Raw genomic sequence first — 19,492 nt, forward strand, 5'->3', positions numbered from 1 at the left:
TCCCACGGTGGTGGGGAGGAGGAGAAAGGGGCTCCCTTGCGTCGCTGGACGCAGCCATCTGAAGGCTGCGCCCAGCAATGCAAACCAGGAAGGAGCTCCGAAACGGAGCTCCTTCCTGCTCTGTGCAAAGGGCGCATTAAGCGCCCTCGCGCGGAGCAATAGCAGCACATTCATCACGCCATCATGGCAGCGGCCGTGTGGAATGGCCGCCGCCATTTTGTGCGCGCAGACCGCGTACTAGGGTTAGGAGGGTGCGGAAGCACCGCCCCTTCCTAACCCTAGTACGCGCTCGTCGTGTACTAATATGGCGGTGTGTAACCCGCCCATATTCACCAATAGGCCTTGTTAGCAATAAAAATACGTAACTGAAAGAAATCATATCTTTCATAAAACTCTCTCTTTTTCTGGTCCTATAACCAATCCAACTCCAATACTGCTATATGTGGATCCATCCCTATTTTTGGTGGGACAGTGAATAGTCAACAGTTGATCAGCTTAGAAACTGTCTACTTACCTTGAGAATAAAGAAGGATCTGCATTTCTAGGAGAACACATGTAAAAACCTGAATGAGGTTCTCCAAGCCCAGCAGTTCAAAAGCCTCCCGGAGTGCATAGTCAAATAGCGGGAGTTCATTAGGCCCAGGCCTCTGGCAAACGATAGGCTCGTACACCCCATAAAATTTTAGCGACCTTCCTGGGGGAGGGAGGGGCACTTCATAGAGGATGTTATGGATGTAGCTCTCCAGGGGTAAAGGTGGAGGTTGCTGAGATGTGACTGCCTTGTAAAGCTGGATAAGGAATTTCTTGCATGCTTGCATGAAAGGCAAGGGAGCAATGAGGCAAATACATTTGGAGACATACAGTGTATCCCTGTTGATATCATATGAGTTGTAGCGCTGCATCTTGGCCAGTGATGTAGAGTCGCCTTCGTCAAGACTGCTGGCCAGGGAGTCCATGCTACACGATGACGAGGCGCAGACACTGTTGCATTGCTCGGCATTGTGCATTTGATAAAGAGTTTGCATGGCTGTGCAAATTTGTTTGCTTGTGACCTCCTCGTAAAAGGTAAGTACAAACCCGTAAGTGCGGGAACCATCTTCCCGAGTAATAATGTATGAGTGGAACTGAGGGTCTCTATTATCAGTCTGAGTCCTGAAGGATAGCCCTTTCGGCATACACAGCTGCAGAAAGAGGAGGGAAGAAAGCAACATAAAACACATCAACAGACATCCTAGTTTCACCCAGTAAAACCCACCAGAACATCTCTTGTACAAGCCCTAATGAAATGGCTAGGAATACACAGCATGTATATAATTCCCATTTGGCTTAACAAGAGTTTTCATAGGAAATGCCACAGGCTGACTGTGCTTACCGTGATTTTAAAAAAGAAACAAGGAAAGAGGTAGGGGAAACCATCTTATTAAGCCATTTAATTAAAATCTGCACTCTTAAAAATTGGATCCCCAGACACAAGCACAAAGGGACATTGCTTCAATTTATATTTTTACTAGGCCAACAGAATGACTTTGCACAATTATACTGCAATGGCTATTTGCCACTGTTAATAAATTCCTGTATAACTTCAGGTATAAGATGTGACTATTTCAATAAATAAGGTAAAAAAAAAGCATTTCCTTAGCAAGCAGTTTGGATCACACAATTTAAAAAGCAGAGAGTACTAATAAAGAGCTGTTCTGAAACAACCTAAATATTAATGTTACATGCCTTCACAATCAGTAAAGTCATCCCTATGTTCTAGATATCACATAGTAGAAACAACAATATACGATTATTTTAAATAAATCTGGTAGTGAAAACACAACTTATTTCTGTAGTCAGCTCTGTATAAACTCACTGATCTCTATACATATTTCTTAGAAGCCATGTCCTGGAATGCTGATGAGATATTTTATGCATGTTCTATATAAATATTTCTAGGTATTAATTTAAAAAGAGGAAAAAGCCAATAAAATTATGCACAAGTTCAGATCTGCCATTTGTCATGCACTCATTACTCAGTACTGTATAAAGATTACACTGAAAATCCCTATGGAGAGATGTCTGTAAATCATTTATTGTTTTTTAAGACCTTCCTTCCCTTAAGTTCAAGGTGGCTCTTGTCTCAGCTGCCCTGAAACTTTTATGTTACCTTCAACATTAACAGTACACAAGGTATGATAAGTATTCTTATTTTTGTCACTGTTCTAAAATAAAACTTAGATCATTTGCAGAGGCGGGGTTCCAGAAATCCTATCATCATCATCATCATCATCATCATCATCATCATCATCATCACCACCACCGCCAATAGTAATCTGAATTCTCTGCTCTTCCTTATGTAGGTGTTATGCTTCCCTCTGATATCTACAGGGATATCTCAGTTAACAAAACTTCTGAAAAAGAAACTCCTTTTTACAAAGTCTTTTTATACCCACTCAGCCTTGTCCCATTAGCAGCATCAACAATGGGAGGATGTTGAACATTGGAAAAACAGAAACTTTTGGTGTTGGTCTTGCAGTAAACAATGCAATAAAGAAAAAGTAATTCTAATTTAGCACTACTATAGACATGTGTGCCTGCTTACAACAGGCAAGATAAATAGCAGCTGCTCTGAGAATCTCTTATTGAGCATGCATGAACAGTAAGACAGAGTGAAAATGGGAAAGCAAGCAAGCTTGCTTTACTAGCTCCCCCTAGATCTATAAGTTTGGACACCAAAATGGAAATGATATGAAAGATGGAGGCTGGTAAAAGACCCCAAAAATCATCTTTGGATGCTGTACTGATTTTATGGAGAAACAGTGTACACAGGATGTCTTCTCACTCCCACTGGCTAAGCTTCTTTGAGTAGCAATCAGGCAGCAACATTTAAGGAACTGAGGTCCATGAGGCAGGCTCCTCCATGTCCCACCAGTGCAGGAAATATACTGTGGGAGGACATGGGATAGGAGCTTCTGAGGCGGCACCCTAGTTGTGGCATGCCCTCCCCTTGGAGCCCCAATTGGTACCAATGTGGGTATCATTTTGTTGCCAGCTCAAAACCAGGCTTTCTGTTACAGAGATTGGGCCTAATTGACTTTATCCTAGTGCACATGTGCTATGGTTGCACCATTTTAAATTGTTTTAACTGATTTTAAATTGTCTTGTTTTTCATTGACAAATGAATAGATATACTTTTAGTTTTTTTTTAAATTATTGTTATTCATTGTTTCAAACTGATTTTACTGCAAGCTACCCTGAGATATTCGAATACAGGGCAGTATAGAAGTTAAATATATGAAATTATATATATGAAATTATATATACAGTTCCCCCTCCGTTTTCATGGGGGACCTGTTTTGCCCCCCCCCCCCAATGAAAAATCGCTGTCATTCAAGCCCACTGGCTTGAATGGCCATGGGCACCCATGGGTACCCCCCCCCCCATTTTGTCTCCTTCTGTTTGCTGCCCACGGAAGGGTGAGGGACACAGATTCCAAGTCCGCGAAAACAGAGGGGCGACTGTATGTGTGTGTGTGTGTGTGGAAGGAGGAGTAGGAATAGGTGCCTGGGAAATTGAAAATAAAAGGCTTAAGAAGCCAGCAGGCCAAGAATATATGGAAGCTTAGGAACTAACTGCAAAGGAGAGAGTGATCAAGAAGAAGAGGGAAATGTACACATTAAAGATGTACTAAGGCTGAAGATTATACACTGATTTTATAAATAAAACAGACAAACCTGTACTGCAAGCAGCTAATAATGACAGATTTAGGCTATTTTCTTGCAATTATTAAAAAAAAACCTTAGATCAAATGAAGGGCTGACTTTGTTTTATACAGTCACAACTATTGCCATTGGTAAAAGTGATGATTCATCAACAGCAGCCAACAAATGACATCTGGAAAAAAGTGTTTTCAAAAATATTTTGAAAAAGAAAGGAATGCTTTGTAAGTTTTTAAAATGAAGCAGAAAACTGTACAACAAAGTAATATAAGAAGTTATACTATGCATGGAAAGAGAACAGGAAGACTGAAGTTAGGATTAATCCCTTTTAAAGAGGAGTCATCTCTACATACCATATTGACTGCATCTTGATCAAAGGGGTTCCATTCAATGTTCTGGGGATAATGAGCCAAGACTTTTGACTTGAAAGTTCTTCTTAGGGGACTCTGTTCAAAATTTTCTCCTGCAACAGAGGGAAAAAACAACAAGAGAGTAACAACTGACAGAAGGGAAGAAAATGTTTGAGAAAAGGACACCTGCAATTTTATTTAACCAGCTTCTTTTTAAAGAAAAGAAGAGAATTACAAAGGGCCTAAGTAAGCATTCAATACTTATCTAACCTAGGGGTGCAGGCATTGCCCCCCCCCCCAAATATGAATGCTTTCATTTCAAATTTCTAACACTGGAGTAACATAAATCTTCAGTTGAGCATTTTAGAGTTACTTGATGGTTAATTTGTCTATTTTACTGGCAGGACTTATTTTATTTCTACCTTCTTTGTATGATTATGTAAAGCGCTGTGTAAATCATACAGCTTTATATGAATACACAATAATAATAATAATAATTTTTAAAATTTAGAAAGAAAAGGGTATGTAAAACTACCAAGGGAATGTGTATATTATAAGAGTTCAATATGTGAACTATTTTCAAACTCAACTCTGAAGACCTGTGGGAGAACAACAGTAAAAGCCAGAGTGTACTTCCAGTGATCTCCATCAGCCACCTCTGGGGAAAAGTGAAATGGCTGGCTGTATCCAGTAACAATTTTTGGGTGCCACTGACTGTAAGTTTTAAATTTAATGGACACCATTTTAGAGCTCACCTATTTAAAACCTCAAGAAACAAAGGGGAACTGCCGAAGATGATCACCAGATTTCAGCGAGGCTTGGACATAAGACTGCCCAACATTTATTAGCTGGGATACATATTCTGCCTCAGACACTACAATATTCTGAACACAGAATTAGGAGACTGGAAGGGCAAACTGAGCCAAAGTGTCCCCCTCAATTCAAGACCATTCGATCCAACCTACTTCCAATGCCAGCTCATCTTTTACATATACACAGACACACAAGTTAGTTGTAATGACAGAGGGGATGAGTGAAGGCGGCCTCAAAAGTAGGACTGTCCAGTTTAGGACAGAGCTGGGGGTTGTATGTCCCTCTCTAGAAGTTGTAAGTCCCAGCTATCCTTATCAGCATAGCTAATGGTGAGGAATGATGGAAGCTACAGTCTAACATCTATGGGGCCACATATTTCCTCCACACCTGGCTTAGAGATGTGCCAAATACTTCCTTCTCTTTCATTCCAAAACTTTCTATGTATGGAGAACATTCTGAGGAGCAGATGGTGCAAAGAGTCTCATTTATTACCAATACCGATACTGTATAACATTGTACATATAAAAAAAGATGTAAAGCTACAACAAAATATATCCCATGCTCATTTTTGAAAAACAGAATAATCACCATTGCCTTTTTAAGTGAGGCATGTCAGAGCACACTTGTGAATACTCTCGGCACAGAGGGTTCCTTTAGTGCCTATATTATGTTTTAATTATGTTTTTAACTTTTGTATGTTTTTAATGTTAATTTTATATTGTTTTAACTGGATTGTTTTAACTGTTTTACAATTTTTCTTGCAAAGTTTTTAAAGTGTTTTTTTTTTAATCTTGTGAACTACCTTGGGTCCCTTTCTGGGAGAAAGGTGGAATAGAAATTAATTAATTAATTTTTATTTCAGGACCACACAAAAATCCATCTACTTCCAAAGCTTTAAAAACATCAGTTAATCACACATTTTGGACAAGAAACTAGTTTTCACACAGGCCAGCATCTTCATGCCAAAGCTGGACACACCAGGATGAGTGCACTTAGACCCAATGTTGGCTCCCATAGATTCAATGAACCATGCGGTTTAAACCTTCAAGTTATTGTCCAAATAAAGCCAATTCTTAAATGGTTACTCTATTGTTTATCCTACTCTTGTGCTTTTATGTATTTACAGTGCACCTGCATCATACTCGGGCGCATTAAATGCTGCTTTCAGCACACGCTGAAAGCAGTGCGGCTTCTTCTAGCACCATGCACCGGAAGAAACAATAGTGCATGAGCCACTGGTGCCGCGAGCACAAGCCCCATTACTTGCAATGGGGCTCGAGCATACACGTTTTTGTTTTACGTAGGTGGGGGGGGGGGGTCCAGAATGGATCCCCTGAGTAAAACAAGGGTGCACTGTATTTACTTATTTATTTTAAAGTTGCTAACTGAGAGCATTGCTAACTATATCATACAAAGAATTCAAAGACAGCCATGTTAGTCTGGAAAATCAGTATGGAAAGGGAATCTTGTAGCACCTTTGAGACTAACTGAAAGACTTTCTTTCAGTTAAATCACAAAGGTGCAACAGAATCTCTTTGCAAATAGCATACTAACTAGTAGTCTTGACATTCTTGTAGGCATCCTTGTATGTCACTGTCAGTGGCAGTCAGAAATCAGAGGAAAGGTAGTTCTCCAGAGTATCTGAGCTAAAATGACAAAGCCTGAAGCCTAAATGCATTTGAAACAACAACAACAAAAACAGTATTTGAAAATACCATCTAGCATGAGCTACAACTGGGTGGACAGCCAACTTATATTACAAATATTGCAATTAAAAAGAAAATACAACTTTGGGGGAAGGGATTTACAACTAAGCAGAAGACTTCAAGGAACAAAAATTGGAAATGTATGTATTACTTACCTGTCATAAAGGATACAATGCCTATATGCTTATTAGAGTTTATTAGACAAATATACAAGCAACAGCATTTTTCTAACAAAGGTCAAGACTTCTAAAGCAAGGTTCCCGCTACCAATGCTCCAGGTATTAGTAACTGCAACAAAGGAGCTTTGAATTAATTACATCTTTATGGGGAAACATACAAGACTAGAGATATATCCATAGATTCCCTCTCCCCATTATTGATTGCAGAGATGTAATTATCTATGTAATTCTGAATCTGAAAGCCATGTAAGGGGAGAGAGTAATGAGAAGAAAAGAGAGAATACTGTGCTTCTTCCAAATTGTAAGTAAGGTGGAAGAAAGGGGAAGATCCTTTTGGAAAGCAGTTGCTCAGTTTGCTAACATCAGCCTGATGGAAGTACACAGAACTACCATATATACTCAACTGTAAGTTGACCTCATGTGTAAGTCGAGGGCAGGTTTTGGGGCCAAAATTATGGATTTTGATATGACCTGTGGATAAGTTGAGGGTAAAATTTAGGGGCACATAACAAAGAATGTAAAGGACAAAGCAAAGGAAAAGGATGTCAAAGAACTAACAAAATTCCAGCAGGCATGACTAGTTGTGCTCATCCTAAACCCTGGCTAGATGAGAGAGTAGAGGAGTCCAGTGCTTCCAGAACAGATTACACTCTTGACTTTGACCAGGCGATAGTTGCTTTTTAAATAAAAATTTAAGTACAGTCCTTACGCGGGGGATCTGTTCTGGACCCCCCGCATAAGGCGAATTTCGCCTATGCTTGAGCCCCATTAAAATGACTGGGGCTCATGTGCACGCCCCCTTACACCCTGCGTGCTCCCTGTGGCTTGAGTGCATACACTCAAAGCCGAGTATAACGCAGGTGCACTGTACAGTACTTACACCGACCTATAGATAAATTGACTCAGGGGTTTTTTGATCAATTTTTTACTAAAATTTCTGGACTTATATACCAGTATATACGGTATATGTTTTACTACAAAATCTCAGTATTGTGACTATTCTAATTATGATATTCCACATGGTGAATCTCATCAATGTAGGTTCACCACTGATTGAAAATCTGATGGAGTCAAACCTGGGCCACTAATAATCATAAGTATAAAATACATGGAGACACACAGATGACATTAATGTTTTACTTTGATAAAGATATGCATGGAACAGAACAAAGAACATATAAGCTACTAATACACTTAGGATCTAAACTTCCAAGTCTATAGTCTTAAACGCATTTACTTGTAAGCCCTACAGAATATGGTACGATTTGCTTCCAAGTACATATGAATATGACTGGTGCTCCACAAACAGTATCTCGAAATGGATCACAGTCGGATCACAGTATTATTCAAATAAAACTAACATGAACTATAATGGGTCATAATAAAATGTTGTCACTCAAGTTTTTCAGTAATGTTTAGCAGCATGGGAACAATGCAAAAAAGCTTACATTTATAATCAATTAGTTCCCTTCTGTGAATTCTCTGTAAAATCCAGGGTAATTCAGGTTTACACAGGCAAGACAGGGTGATGGATGACACTGTTTAACTAACACATATCCACTTTATTTTGAGTGTTAAACAGTCTCCATTAAGCTGTTACTAAAGACCCATGCCTGTTATTTACAATATATATTTTGACCTGGGAGGAATCCTAAATAAAATGCATATTGCTTTTAGAAAAAAATGGGTTTGTTAACTTAATTTTGGAAACCTGGAGGCTGGTAGCATTTTAAATATGTAATCACAAAACAAATAGAATGCTGATTAAAAACAACATTTTTTTTCCAGTCCACTTATCTCCCAACTTCAACATTTAAGGATTCTAATAGGTTACAAATTCGGCTAAAGTGCATCCTGCCACATATTGGATATTAAAATATCTCTGATTGCCTTGAGGAGAATCTATGACATTTGCCTGTCACTGCAGTCATTGTTGTCAGCTGTCAATTCTAATTAAACTGGTTCAGCATTTCATAGTAAATCTGCTCTTTCTAGGTGAATTTGCCCTTTCATTTCCTGTGGTTTTTTTTAAATTACAGAAAAGAGTATTAGGCCTGACATAGAATAACAAGATGTAATTTGTTAAAGGACAAAATCCAGATTTTGTACTTTCTCTTTTTCTCCACACACAGTAGCAAAACTATGCACTTTGTGGTAGCACTCCAGATTGTGGTAAACCTCAGCTTGTCTTTATGTCCAATTACAGCAAGCTGTGGTTTGTTCAAATCATAGTTTGCTCTCAGACTAGGATCAAACTGTACATTTTTACATGTTAGCTGGAGAATTGTGGTTTGTGAAGAACCCTGTCTACACTCCACTGATATCTGAATCCGCAGATTCAACCAATCACGGATTGAAAATAATAAAAAATACAATATTCAAATATTTTTTAAAAATTGGAAAAAAACAGTCTTTTTTTTAAAAAAATCAAATTCAGGCTTTGTGAGATATTTCATCTTTCCCTTGCCCTACTCAGTGGTCTTGCAAGGGGATTGTGGTGGAAGCTGTTCTGTGGCACTCCCCTGAAAGGGTGGAGAAGCCACTGCTGCAAGGCAAGGAAGAAGTGAGGAAAAGCTGGGGCTCAAACACATGCAGCAACAACTGCCTCTGGAATGAATGTGTGTGAAAATGGTGGTGTGGAAGGGATCGGGTGGCAAAGGAGAGAGCAAGAGAGAACTGGTTGTCGGGCTAGGGAAGAGTATCTGGGCCCCAGTGGATACGGAGGGGTAAGTGTACATTAGCAAACTGTAGTTTGTGGAGGACTAGAAGTTGTGACTTCCAATCTTCTCCTCTTATGTAGAAGAAGTAATGCATGAGCATGCAGTAGTTAGTATGTTTGGACTTATCACTTATAATCAGATTGAACAACCTGGATTAATTGCTATCAGTGAATTCTCAAGGTATTTTCACCCCTTGCATGCTGACTTTTCACCATCACATAAACCCACATGGTGAGGAATCCGTGGCCCTCCAGATGTTGTTTGATAATAACTCATATCACAATCATATGACTGTGGCTGATGGGAGTCAGATTCTAACACATGGAGAACCAGAGGCAGGCAGGCAACAGAAACAACAGAACAAAATTCTATGGCATTGTAGGGAACAAAATCCAGTGAACAATTAAGAGAAATCAAGAAAGCAGGTGTGCAATGGGGCTATCAGGAAAAGGATTCCCTGTGTTGCTAAGACCACTGCAAAAATATAGTTTTTCAGATATCAGGCCTTATCCTTAACTTGCTTGGCCTATCATTATTCAGGGACCTTCTTGGTAGCCCTCTTAGCTAAACATCTTATACAACTCTCTGTTGCCCAAATTTTAGGAGCAGCATACATAATTAATCCTTATCTCATATGAAATATAAAATATAAATATAAAATATAGCCTCCTGGAAGAATTCTCATCCAGAATTATCTAGACTCAGAATAAACTGCAGATTTGGGTCCAGGCAATAGCTGAAAGCTTCTCCTTTCACACAACATTCTTTGGTTTTGAAAGATATCTTAGAAAGTCCTCAGTCACAGAGTTTTTAATGTTGTTCTGCTCAGCTACTTCTCTGGTTTCTGCTGCTAATTAGTACTGTTGGGGGGGGGGTTAAGTGGGAGTTTTTCAAACAGTAGATGATGGGGAATTAATTATCACTGATTTTGCTTTGGAAACTGTTAGCCAAAAGGCTAGTTATACATATTTTAATAAATAAAACAGAGTTTTTCACTCTGGGGACATTCTGATTTTTCTCTTCTCTAACTCGTGGATTGCTAGTGAAGGGGTAAGAATCATTCACACACACACAATGTTGTTGGATTGCAATTCCCAGTACTCTTTACTCTTAGCTATGCTGGCGGGGACTGCTGGGAGTTGCAGTTCAATGATAGCTGAAGAGCTGTATAATTCCCATACCTGCACAAGGAGGTAAGAGCAGGAATTAGATTTCACCAAGCTGGCATGAGGACTGTGAGAGGAAGATACACTGAGGATTAGTTCATCTATCCAGGTGAAAAATACCAGAACACAAGCTGGCATATAACATATGTTACCCAAAGAACAGTTGTGGTGGTGGTGGGGAGAACTGGGGGTCCCAGTTGGGTAACCTTTGGACATTTGTATCTGTGTATACCAGTACTTACTGAGAACTCCAAAATTGGGGTGAATAAAGAGAGTTTTATTCAGAAAATATGCAGAGTGCAATCACACACACACACAATAGCAATTCACAAAGATGCAGCATACAGAGCTAACTGAAATGGAAATATAGAAGGGTGGCAGCAGAGTTTCAGGGATTTGCGATGGGTTGATAATTACCTATCCAATGAATAGACCACAGAAAGATGGAATGGCTCAGACTCGTAAGTCTGAGGGGGACATAGAACATACCCAGAGTGTGGAGAAGTGTGCCAGCTGTGTATGTATAGAGGTTAGGTTTTGGAACCATACTTATACCTAAAATATAGCCCCAAGCAGTGGGCTACCTTGTCAGGTATGTCCTTTCCCAGGAATCGATAATGGGATTCCAGACTGGTTGATGGCTTCAATTTTACTGTGACAAACAGTGATTGGATTAGAGTATTTCAAGAATGGATGGATAGAGAAGTTTCAATGGGAACACAACAGGGGGTAGGCAGAAAGACTGGCTTACTGTTACATGCAAGGAGATCCTTTGTCCCAAGTTGCAAGAGAAAATGTAGATGACTGGGGAAAGGAAGGAGCACTTCATGCACCATCTGGATTTGGATGTCTTATTTGTCTGGATGGGTACATGCCTCAAAACATGCTCCTTTTTTCCTGGGAACCTGACCTAATCTTCCTGAAAGGTCACTGATCTCCCAAAAACATGCTATCTCCAGATATGAAACAGAGCATATACTCCAGAACTAGTCTATCTGTCCACAGAGTGTGATGAGGTGTTGTATTTACCAGGTCCTGGTTGGTGATCCAGCAGCTGTATGTTTTCCTTGTGCCTATTAAAACAAACCTATATAGGGGCTCAGAAAGCCCTAAGAAAAGCCTTGTTGCATTAGATCAAAAGAGCCAGAATTCTGATTCCCACAGCAGCTGCTGAGATGGCACTGGGACGCCTATAAGTAGCGTACAAGGACAACAATCTGATATTACTGTTATCAGTAGCAGATAGTCAAAGGTACAAAATGTCTCTACTCCTGGAAGCAGCATACAACCATTATAGCTAGTAATCTTTAACAGCCTCCTCTATGCCTGCTTACATGTGAACCAGCCAGTGTATTAAATTTCACTTCAGAGGCTAGCCTCCATCTCTTACTACTGTCAGAGGTGAGGCAGGTGATGGCTAGGTATGGGATCGTTTTTGTGTTGGTACAACAATTTGGAATTGACTTTTAATTGTAAACAATTTAATTCACCACTTTAAAATAACAACAACAACAACAACAACAACAACAACAACAACAACAACTGCACAGGGAGCCATTCTAGGAACTGGCGTTGAAGAGTGAGATGCTATGTGTCTGAATTAGTATACAAAAATGAAAAACAATCTTTTAATGACCTCTTCGGTGAATTTTGCACAGAAAGGAGAATCCTAAAATGTGATCATGATAGTAGTGGACTGGAGAAAAAGCCAGTTATTCAGACCTTCATAGGAAAACTATGGGGAGAGGAAGAAAAGGATATAATCACTGATTACTGATTAGAGTATAAAGTTCCCAATCAAAGAAAGGGTGTTTAATTTTCAAGCAAAGTTGTAAGATGGAAGTGGATACAGAATGCCTGGAGTTTAAATGAGTAAGCCCACCCACATCCTTTTTTTTTACCTGATGTTCTGTTTGCAGTATCTGAGCTCTTGCCATGGCGATCAGCTTCTAACCACTGGTATAAGACTACATGACATAACAGAAACAAAAAGCACGTGTGAACAAAATGAATGGAAAATGCAGACACAAAAATAAGGTTTAAAAAAAAAGAGCGAGAGAGATACAGGAGACATGCACCATGAAGTTAGTGATTGTTTCTTTCCAACACTGCTGATGGAGGGCAAAGGACAAGACAATGAATGTTAGGTAGGCATACATGCATATTTACAAACAACTCGGTATAGTGAGTGATTTTCCTGTAAAAATACAAGTGAGATGAATAAGTTTCTTCTCATACTTAAATCACCACAACCACTGACTCCAGATTTGTTTAGACTAACATGTGCAATGGGTTGTTAAAAGTATTGGAACACATGGGGGCCCAGTTCACATGTCATTGTTTCTGTAACTAGCATCAGTGAAGGAGCACTATATGGCAGTGTTCCACACAGAACAAGCAGTAAACGTTACAGAGGCGATGCCAAAAAACTATATCCCATGCTGAGCTTCAAAAAGGCACTCTTTGGACTACAACTCCAAGAGCCTCTCAGCCAAAGCTGGGTAATTCTAGGGGTTATAGCCCTCCAAGAACCAACCTTTCCATACTTTGGTTCCAAGGCATGTTGGCATACCATGAAAGGGACTGCAGCATTCCATGAAAAATTAAAGCCACCACTCAAGTGCATTTGAGAGGTTTCATACAGGACTGAGTTTCCATCTCTAGCAACACACTCCCTAACAACAAATTTAGGGAGTGAAAAGATTCCCCAGTGTAATTCAACAAATTCCTGAAGTATCACTGTAGCATGGAAAAGCAGTGTTGCATTCCTCAGTCCTAAAGGAAGAGAGTTAAATGCCAGGAGGGCACCTGCACATTGTAGTGGGAGTTGACTGAGAATCTGTCTTTTAAAGTGTGCCTCCAAATTCAATCTGGAAATAAAAATTGTGACTTACATGAGCATCAAGTATCTCCCAGGGCTAGACTATGGGAGACCATTTGAGTGGGACAGAACAAACCCTGGGACTAGCCAGTATTTAGGATTGAAAAGAGACTCAGGATCAAAGGACACAACCAAAAAGGGCAAGGTCAAAGAGCAAGATGGGTCAAGACCAAATAATAACTAAGGGCAGAGGAATACATCAGAGCTCAGGAAGGGTTCTCTGTGTGGCTTGATCAAGGCTCAACTGTAAGAGGAAATCCTCTTACAGTACTTGAGAAGCTACCATCCTTATGATTACTGATGTGAGAGGACTGCATACAGATTCAGCAACTTCTGGCAGTGTTTGGGAAAACACTAGCGGAAATGCTATTTACCCCAAGCACTACCCATTCATGTCACTGACTCTATGCAAATTTCTGCTGATATATTTTCTGGCAGCCAAACAGACTGGAATCCATACATTACATCTAACTGTGAGATGCTGGAGGGGAGAGGTAAGAAGCATTAAAAACACTACTTTCATCTGCCAAAAGAACAAGAGTTTCATGGAGTGACAATACTTTGCCCATCTTCAAACAAAATGAGGTGAGATGTTAAGAACAGCAACCTAAAAAAATCACTAATTTTAATAAACAAAGAACATAAATAAATGCACATAAGACAATATCTTTGTATAAAAACAAACAAAACCAAGAAACCTAGACTAATCAATGTGTAACTAGATAGTTTTCCAAATTTGTTTTTGTTAAAATATCATGTTAGTAATTTGACAACTTCAGTCCCAACAGTGTCCAGTTACTTTTATTAAGAAAAGTTGCAGATGAAGATGGATTAGAAAATTAACTTGAATTTAGTATGTGAATAGTATAGAGTAAGAGTGACACACAGGAGTAGGATGTTGACCTTAGGACACCTGTGCAACATTCTTATGTTGCAAAGGCAGCTGACCCTGGCTGGACTAGTCATTCCCTGCTCACTGTCTGGTCTACATAGCACAAATTGAGAATAAACCAATTTAGTCCTCCATATAGTCTTCCCTGAATTTATATCCCACCTGTCTCTTCATAAAGGATGCAAAGTGGTGAGAAGAAGAAGAATGAAATATAAATATGCCATATAGGATTGTCAGCTTCATGGATTAGAGGGCCCTTTCAGGATGACCACCATCACCCTGCTCACAACATGTGTTGCCCCTGCAAAGTAGTATTTATATATTTTATATATTTTACAGCTGTGCTATGAAACCACTAAAACTCGGATTGGGCTCAAGAACACCTTACGTTGATTACACACAGGAAGTCCAGTACTCATTTTCTGGCATCTCTTGCTATGTTTTTGAAGATGTTCATGCAGCAGAATTGAAAAAGAAAAACCATGGAGAATCTAGGCTGCATATCAGAGGGGGTTAACTGTGGCCTTCTACATGATCTTTAGTTCAAATTCCCAACAAGCTCAGTCAGCATGGCCAATTGTTAGGGATGACAGGAGCTGCAGTCCAGCATTCTCGGTGGGACCACAGGTTCCCTGCCCCTTAGGCGAGGTGACTTTGTAAGTGATTTCAATAGATGACTTCACATAAAGCACCTTCATATGCCATATCATACAACCATTCATGCAAGAAAACTATTTACATTTTTAAAAGTTTATAGATGTCAATTAATGCAAGAAATCTATTTTAATTTCTTAAAAGTTTCTAGATCTCAAGAGCTGGGAAAATGGGTAAACACTGAGGTTGCACATAGGTCCAAGCACTGCACTGTCAATTGTTAAGGCTCTTGTACAGCAAAGATATATAACCTTTTAGGCCCCAACAGTGAATTGTGTCAGATGGGACATCTAGGCCAACACAAATGTGACTGAGGGTCACTTGCAATCCTAGGGCTATAGGTAGTGCATCCCTGTTGTACAGCATTATATGGCATCTTGTGTGACGTTTAGGTTCTTTGTACAAAGTTCAGAAACAGAAAACATATTCACCACCAATTATAAATATGCATAACTTCAGACACATTTGGAGAACTCAGTAAAAGGTCTTGTGGCATCTTAAAGACTATCACATTTTATCTGACAAAAGCTTTTGTAGTCTGTCACAGTCCATGCAAGCTTATGCCAAGTATAGTCTTTAAAACTGATTCTGCTGCAACAGACTAAAACAGTTGTGTTTAGTCTTTTTAGGCAAACAAACACAAACACATCCCTTTGGAAATTGCAGGATTTATCTCACATTGGTGCAGAATTTGGATCACTATGGAAACAACAAATTCTGATATGGCTTTATGCACACCTTTGTAACAACTTCAAACAGAAAAAGAGGATACCAACAACAAAAAAGCACACACTGAGAAGGTGCTATGGAAGTGATAATGTAATACAGGATAAACTGTGTCCTATTAAAAATTTCATTTAAACCATGAACGCTCCTAGTCTACTTCTACAACTAAGAATAGCAAGAACGCTTCATCCCTCACAAAAAAGTTTATATATTTATGCGCTGCATTTCTAAAACACTTTTCTGCCAAAAGATTTCAAGACAGTTTGCAAGAGAACACTTCTATATAAGTAGAAACAGGCACATGTGAGATAACACTACAGTGCAAGGGGAAGAAACCACAATTATGAATCCTGTCCTAAGACGTTTTATCCTTGCTTTATGTTACAAGTGCACTAATTTACTAAAGTTCCAAGTTGTCTTTCAGTCCAAAATAATCTCAATTTAAGCAACCATGGTAATCAAATGTACAGTTTTACTTAAACAGTAACATCTTTGTGTAATCATCTCTCAGAGTACATTTTGGTTCTCATGTGTTTAGCATTACTCTGTAATCCAGATTTCCAAAGTGGGTTTAAACAAATATCTATTTATAAGAGGGTTCCTTTCTCGTGCCCTAACAAGGAGTAGATGTTATGGCTACTCCACTAGTCACAGAGTATTCAAAGTGCTAACAAACATGTATCTATACTAGATGTGGGCAGCATATGGCCTTCCAAATGTTGATGGATGGCACTCGCATCATCTTTTACTACTGATTGTACTGACTACTCCTGATGTGAGTTGTGGTTCAACGATATTCAGAAGACTACAGGTTGTCCACTCATCATCTATAGCCCACATCCACACACATGGGAATCTCATCAGCAAATACTTTATAACCTTCTCGTTACTAGTAACTGGACTAGAAATAGCCCAAAACTGGAAAATTATACAGCTCATTGTCTTTGAATAGTTAGTATCACTATGTTTGAGTCAAAGAAACTAACACATAAGATTTGGCAACAGCTGGCATACGAAGACTCCGACTTGTTTGAAGCAACTTGTTTTATTTTCATTTATTTAAACCATGAATCAGAAGATCTCAACTGCCTCCCCAAATCACATGCACACTTCTGCAAAAAAAACAAAAAACAAAAAACCATCTGGATAACAATGAACTCAAACCCAATCTTACAGAAAGAATAACCATCACATAATTTCTGTAACAGTGTACTATCCAGTTTGTATTATTAAATTGCTTTTATGATGTATTTTTAACTTTAATAGAAATGTTTTTTCTTTTAAGGTTTCTTCACTGGCACTCTGTCATATGAAAAAGCATTCAGCTTAATTCATTAAAGCCAAAGTAATCAAATAACAGCTCTAGATCTGCATAGCACATTTCAGTTTTTCAGACAAATATTACTACTGTATCTTTTCTGCTTAAGACAGAAGTGTGTAAAGTGCAATAGTGGACCACTTGCAGACATTTCTCCCTCTGCTGTTTTTGCAGCCCTCCAGACTGTCCTCCCTCCCAAAAACAACAACTGTGAATTGGTTCTCTTGGAAACCACCAGGAATAGCAAAATACCTTCAAATAAGTTGCAGGGTTCCCCACACTGTTCAAAAAGTCTTTTAAATGCAGAACTATTTTGTGGGGATTTTTTGGTGGTTTGTGTGGCCCTTGGAGGACCCTAGGGTAGAAAACTGGCCTTCAGATCTCCACTGGCCTTTCAAAAAAGGAGAGAGGAGAGGAAATAAAAGCACATATTAAAAAATTCAAAAAGCATAGACCTGCACTGCTGACAGAAATGAATACACCAGCAGTATACTAAAAGGTGCTACAACAAGAAGTCAAAACAGTTAGGTTTATGGGCCTCTGAGATCTCATTATCGCAAGCCATTCTGTTTTGATTAGTTTCAACAGAGGACTCAAGCACCCACAGGCAAGACCTACAAATGCACTTAACAACAAGACGCCCAAATATTTTCAAATAAAGCACCCTCATTAAGTTCCTAGGGGCGCTATTAGACTGAATGCTGGTCTATTAGCTTACACTACGCTGTATACATTCCCTCTTTCTCATGCACAGACTGACTGCTTTTGAAAACAATAGATTTAAAAATACAATCTAGTCAGAATAATTTTTCCCCAGCCTCACTATCCTCTACCTTCTGACCTCAAATGAAGTATCTCCTACTGTCTGTCAAGGGTAATATTACACAAACCAACAGCTTAGGTTTCTTAAAATAGCTGTCAAGTGCTGGTAGGACAGAGATTCACATAAAAGGAATCAACTCTCCAAAATAGGAAGACCAAACCAAGGATTTCTACTGTAATGCATTCAAAATAATAATAATAATAATAATAATAATAATAATGTTTATTTATATACCGCTTTTCCAAATTAGATCAAAGCGGTGTACAACAGGAAGTACAATACAAAGTAAAACAAACAAACAAACATAACAGGCCTCTCTCCCCCTCAAGATGGTGGTTGGAAGAGGGCTCTTAGTCTTTCAGGCCAGGCCTCTCTCTCCCCAAGATGGTGGTTGGAAGGAGGGCTTTTCTTCTTCAGGCAGGCAGTTGGAGCTTGCCTGCCTCTCTCCCCTCAAGATGGTGGCTGAAGGGAAGGCTAATAACACAGCATATATAAATTATGCTTTGCCTCTAGGGAGTAGGGCTCAATTACAGTTTCAATCATATGCATACTCGTTCCAGATCTGATCACTTCCACTTCATGTATATATTGACTTCAACAATGCTCTCTCTTCTGCATTGATTGCTAGCTGCAAGCTATTTTATAATACCCTTAGTATATAATGCTTCTTCCAGCAGTACCTGTCAAGGAATGCAGAACTGGCATTTTCAGAATTCTAGGCATGGAAGAGAACATAATTTCCTTTTAGCCTCAAAGCCTCTTTTTTCACCATGCCAAAGATGCATGGAATTGAAGTATTTCCTGTTGGTTGCCAAGGCTGCATCTCCATCACAGCAGACCACATTCTAAGCATAGGTTACCAACATTTTCCTTAAGGCAAACCCATCCATCCACCCAGCAACTCTTGATAATAAATGACACCCTTCTCTGAAAAAAAAAATCACTTTCTCAAGAAGATAAATTTGACAAATATGATTGTCAGAAACATCTTAAAATTAATGTTGCATCAGAGAGCCAGCATGGTATAGTGGTCTGAATATTGGACCTCAGTCTCCATTCAGCCATGGAAATCCACTGGGTGACCTTTTACAAGTTGCATTTTCTCATCCTCAGAGAAAAGCAAAGGCAACCCTGCTCTAAAGAGATATGGCCAAGAAAACCCCATGATAGGTTCACCTTAAGGTCGCCCTAGGTCAGAAATGACTGAAGACACACAACAAAAAACAACTGCACCATGAGATGACAAGAGGTTGAGGAAGGTAAATTTTGGGACTATAAATCTCAGCATTCCCCTAACTGGCATGTTGGCTATGGGGTTTGGGGAGTTGTAATCCCAAAAGGTTACTTTGCAAAGTTCTGGATGGGCAAACGTTTTTAATTTTCTTAAAAAATATCACATCTTACCAAATGTTCACTTTAACCACATGCAAATATATTTAGGCTGTCCATATGATATTGTAATTTAAAGGTCTACTTTTACTTTTTCTAGTTGTTTATGTCACATTTATTGCCATTGCATTCAGTGATATACAGCAATTACAATTTAGAAGTAACAGTACAAAA

At 39.1% G+C, this 19,492-nt stretch overlaps 1 protein-coding gene across 6 annotated transcripts in view; it reads right to left on the reverse strand.

The window, feature by feature from the left end:
• Positions 1-19,492, reverse strand: part of DENND5B (DENN domain containing 5B) — a 135,630-nt gene that overhangs the window by 67,295 nt on the left and 48,843 nt on the right. For 2 of the 6 annotated variants that reach the window (XM_089527832.1, XM_089527828.1), the window contains exons 2-4: positions 12,537-12,602; positions 4,055-4,164; positions 515-1,181 (exon numbers count right to left, since the gene is read on the reverse strand). In XM_089527832.1, coding sequence (XP_089383958.1) covers positions 515-1,181; positions 4,055-4,164; positions 12,537-12,602 — 843 coding nt within the window. Of the gene's footprint in view, positions 1-514; positions 1,182-4,054; positions 4,165-6,418; positions 6,511-7,153; positions 7,221-12,536; positions 12,603-19,492 lie in introns of those variants that run through there. The other 4 variants (XM_089527833.1, XM_089527830.1, XM_089527831.1 and 1 more) reach the window with 3 other exon arrangements.

Source organism: Sceloporus occidentalis, unplaced genomic scaffold (genome assembly GCF_023333645.1).
Source record: "Sceloporus occidentalis isolate IW3139 unplaced genomic scaffold, rSceOcc1.0.p SCAF_5, whole genome shotgun sequence".
In the NCBI taxonomy this organism is placed as follows: Eukaryota; Metazoa; Chordata; class Lepidosauria; order Squamata; family Phrynosomatidae; genus Sceloporus; species Sceloporus occidentalis.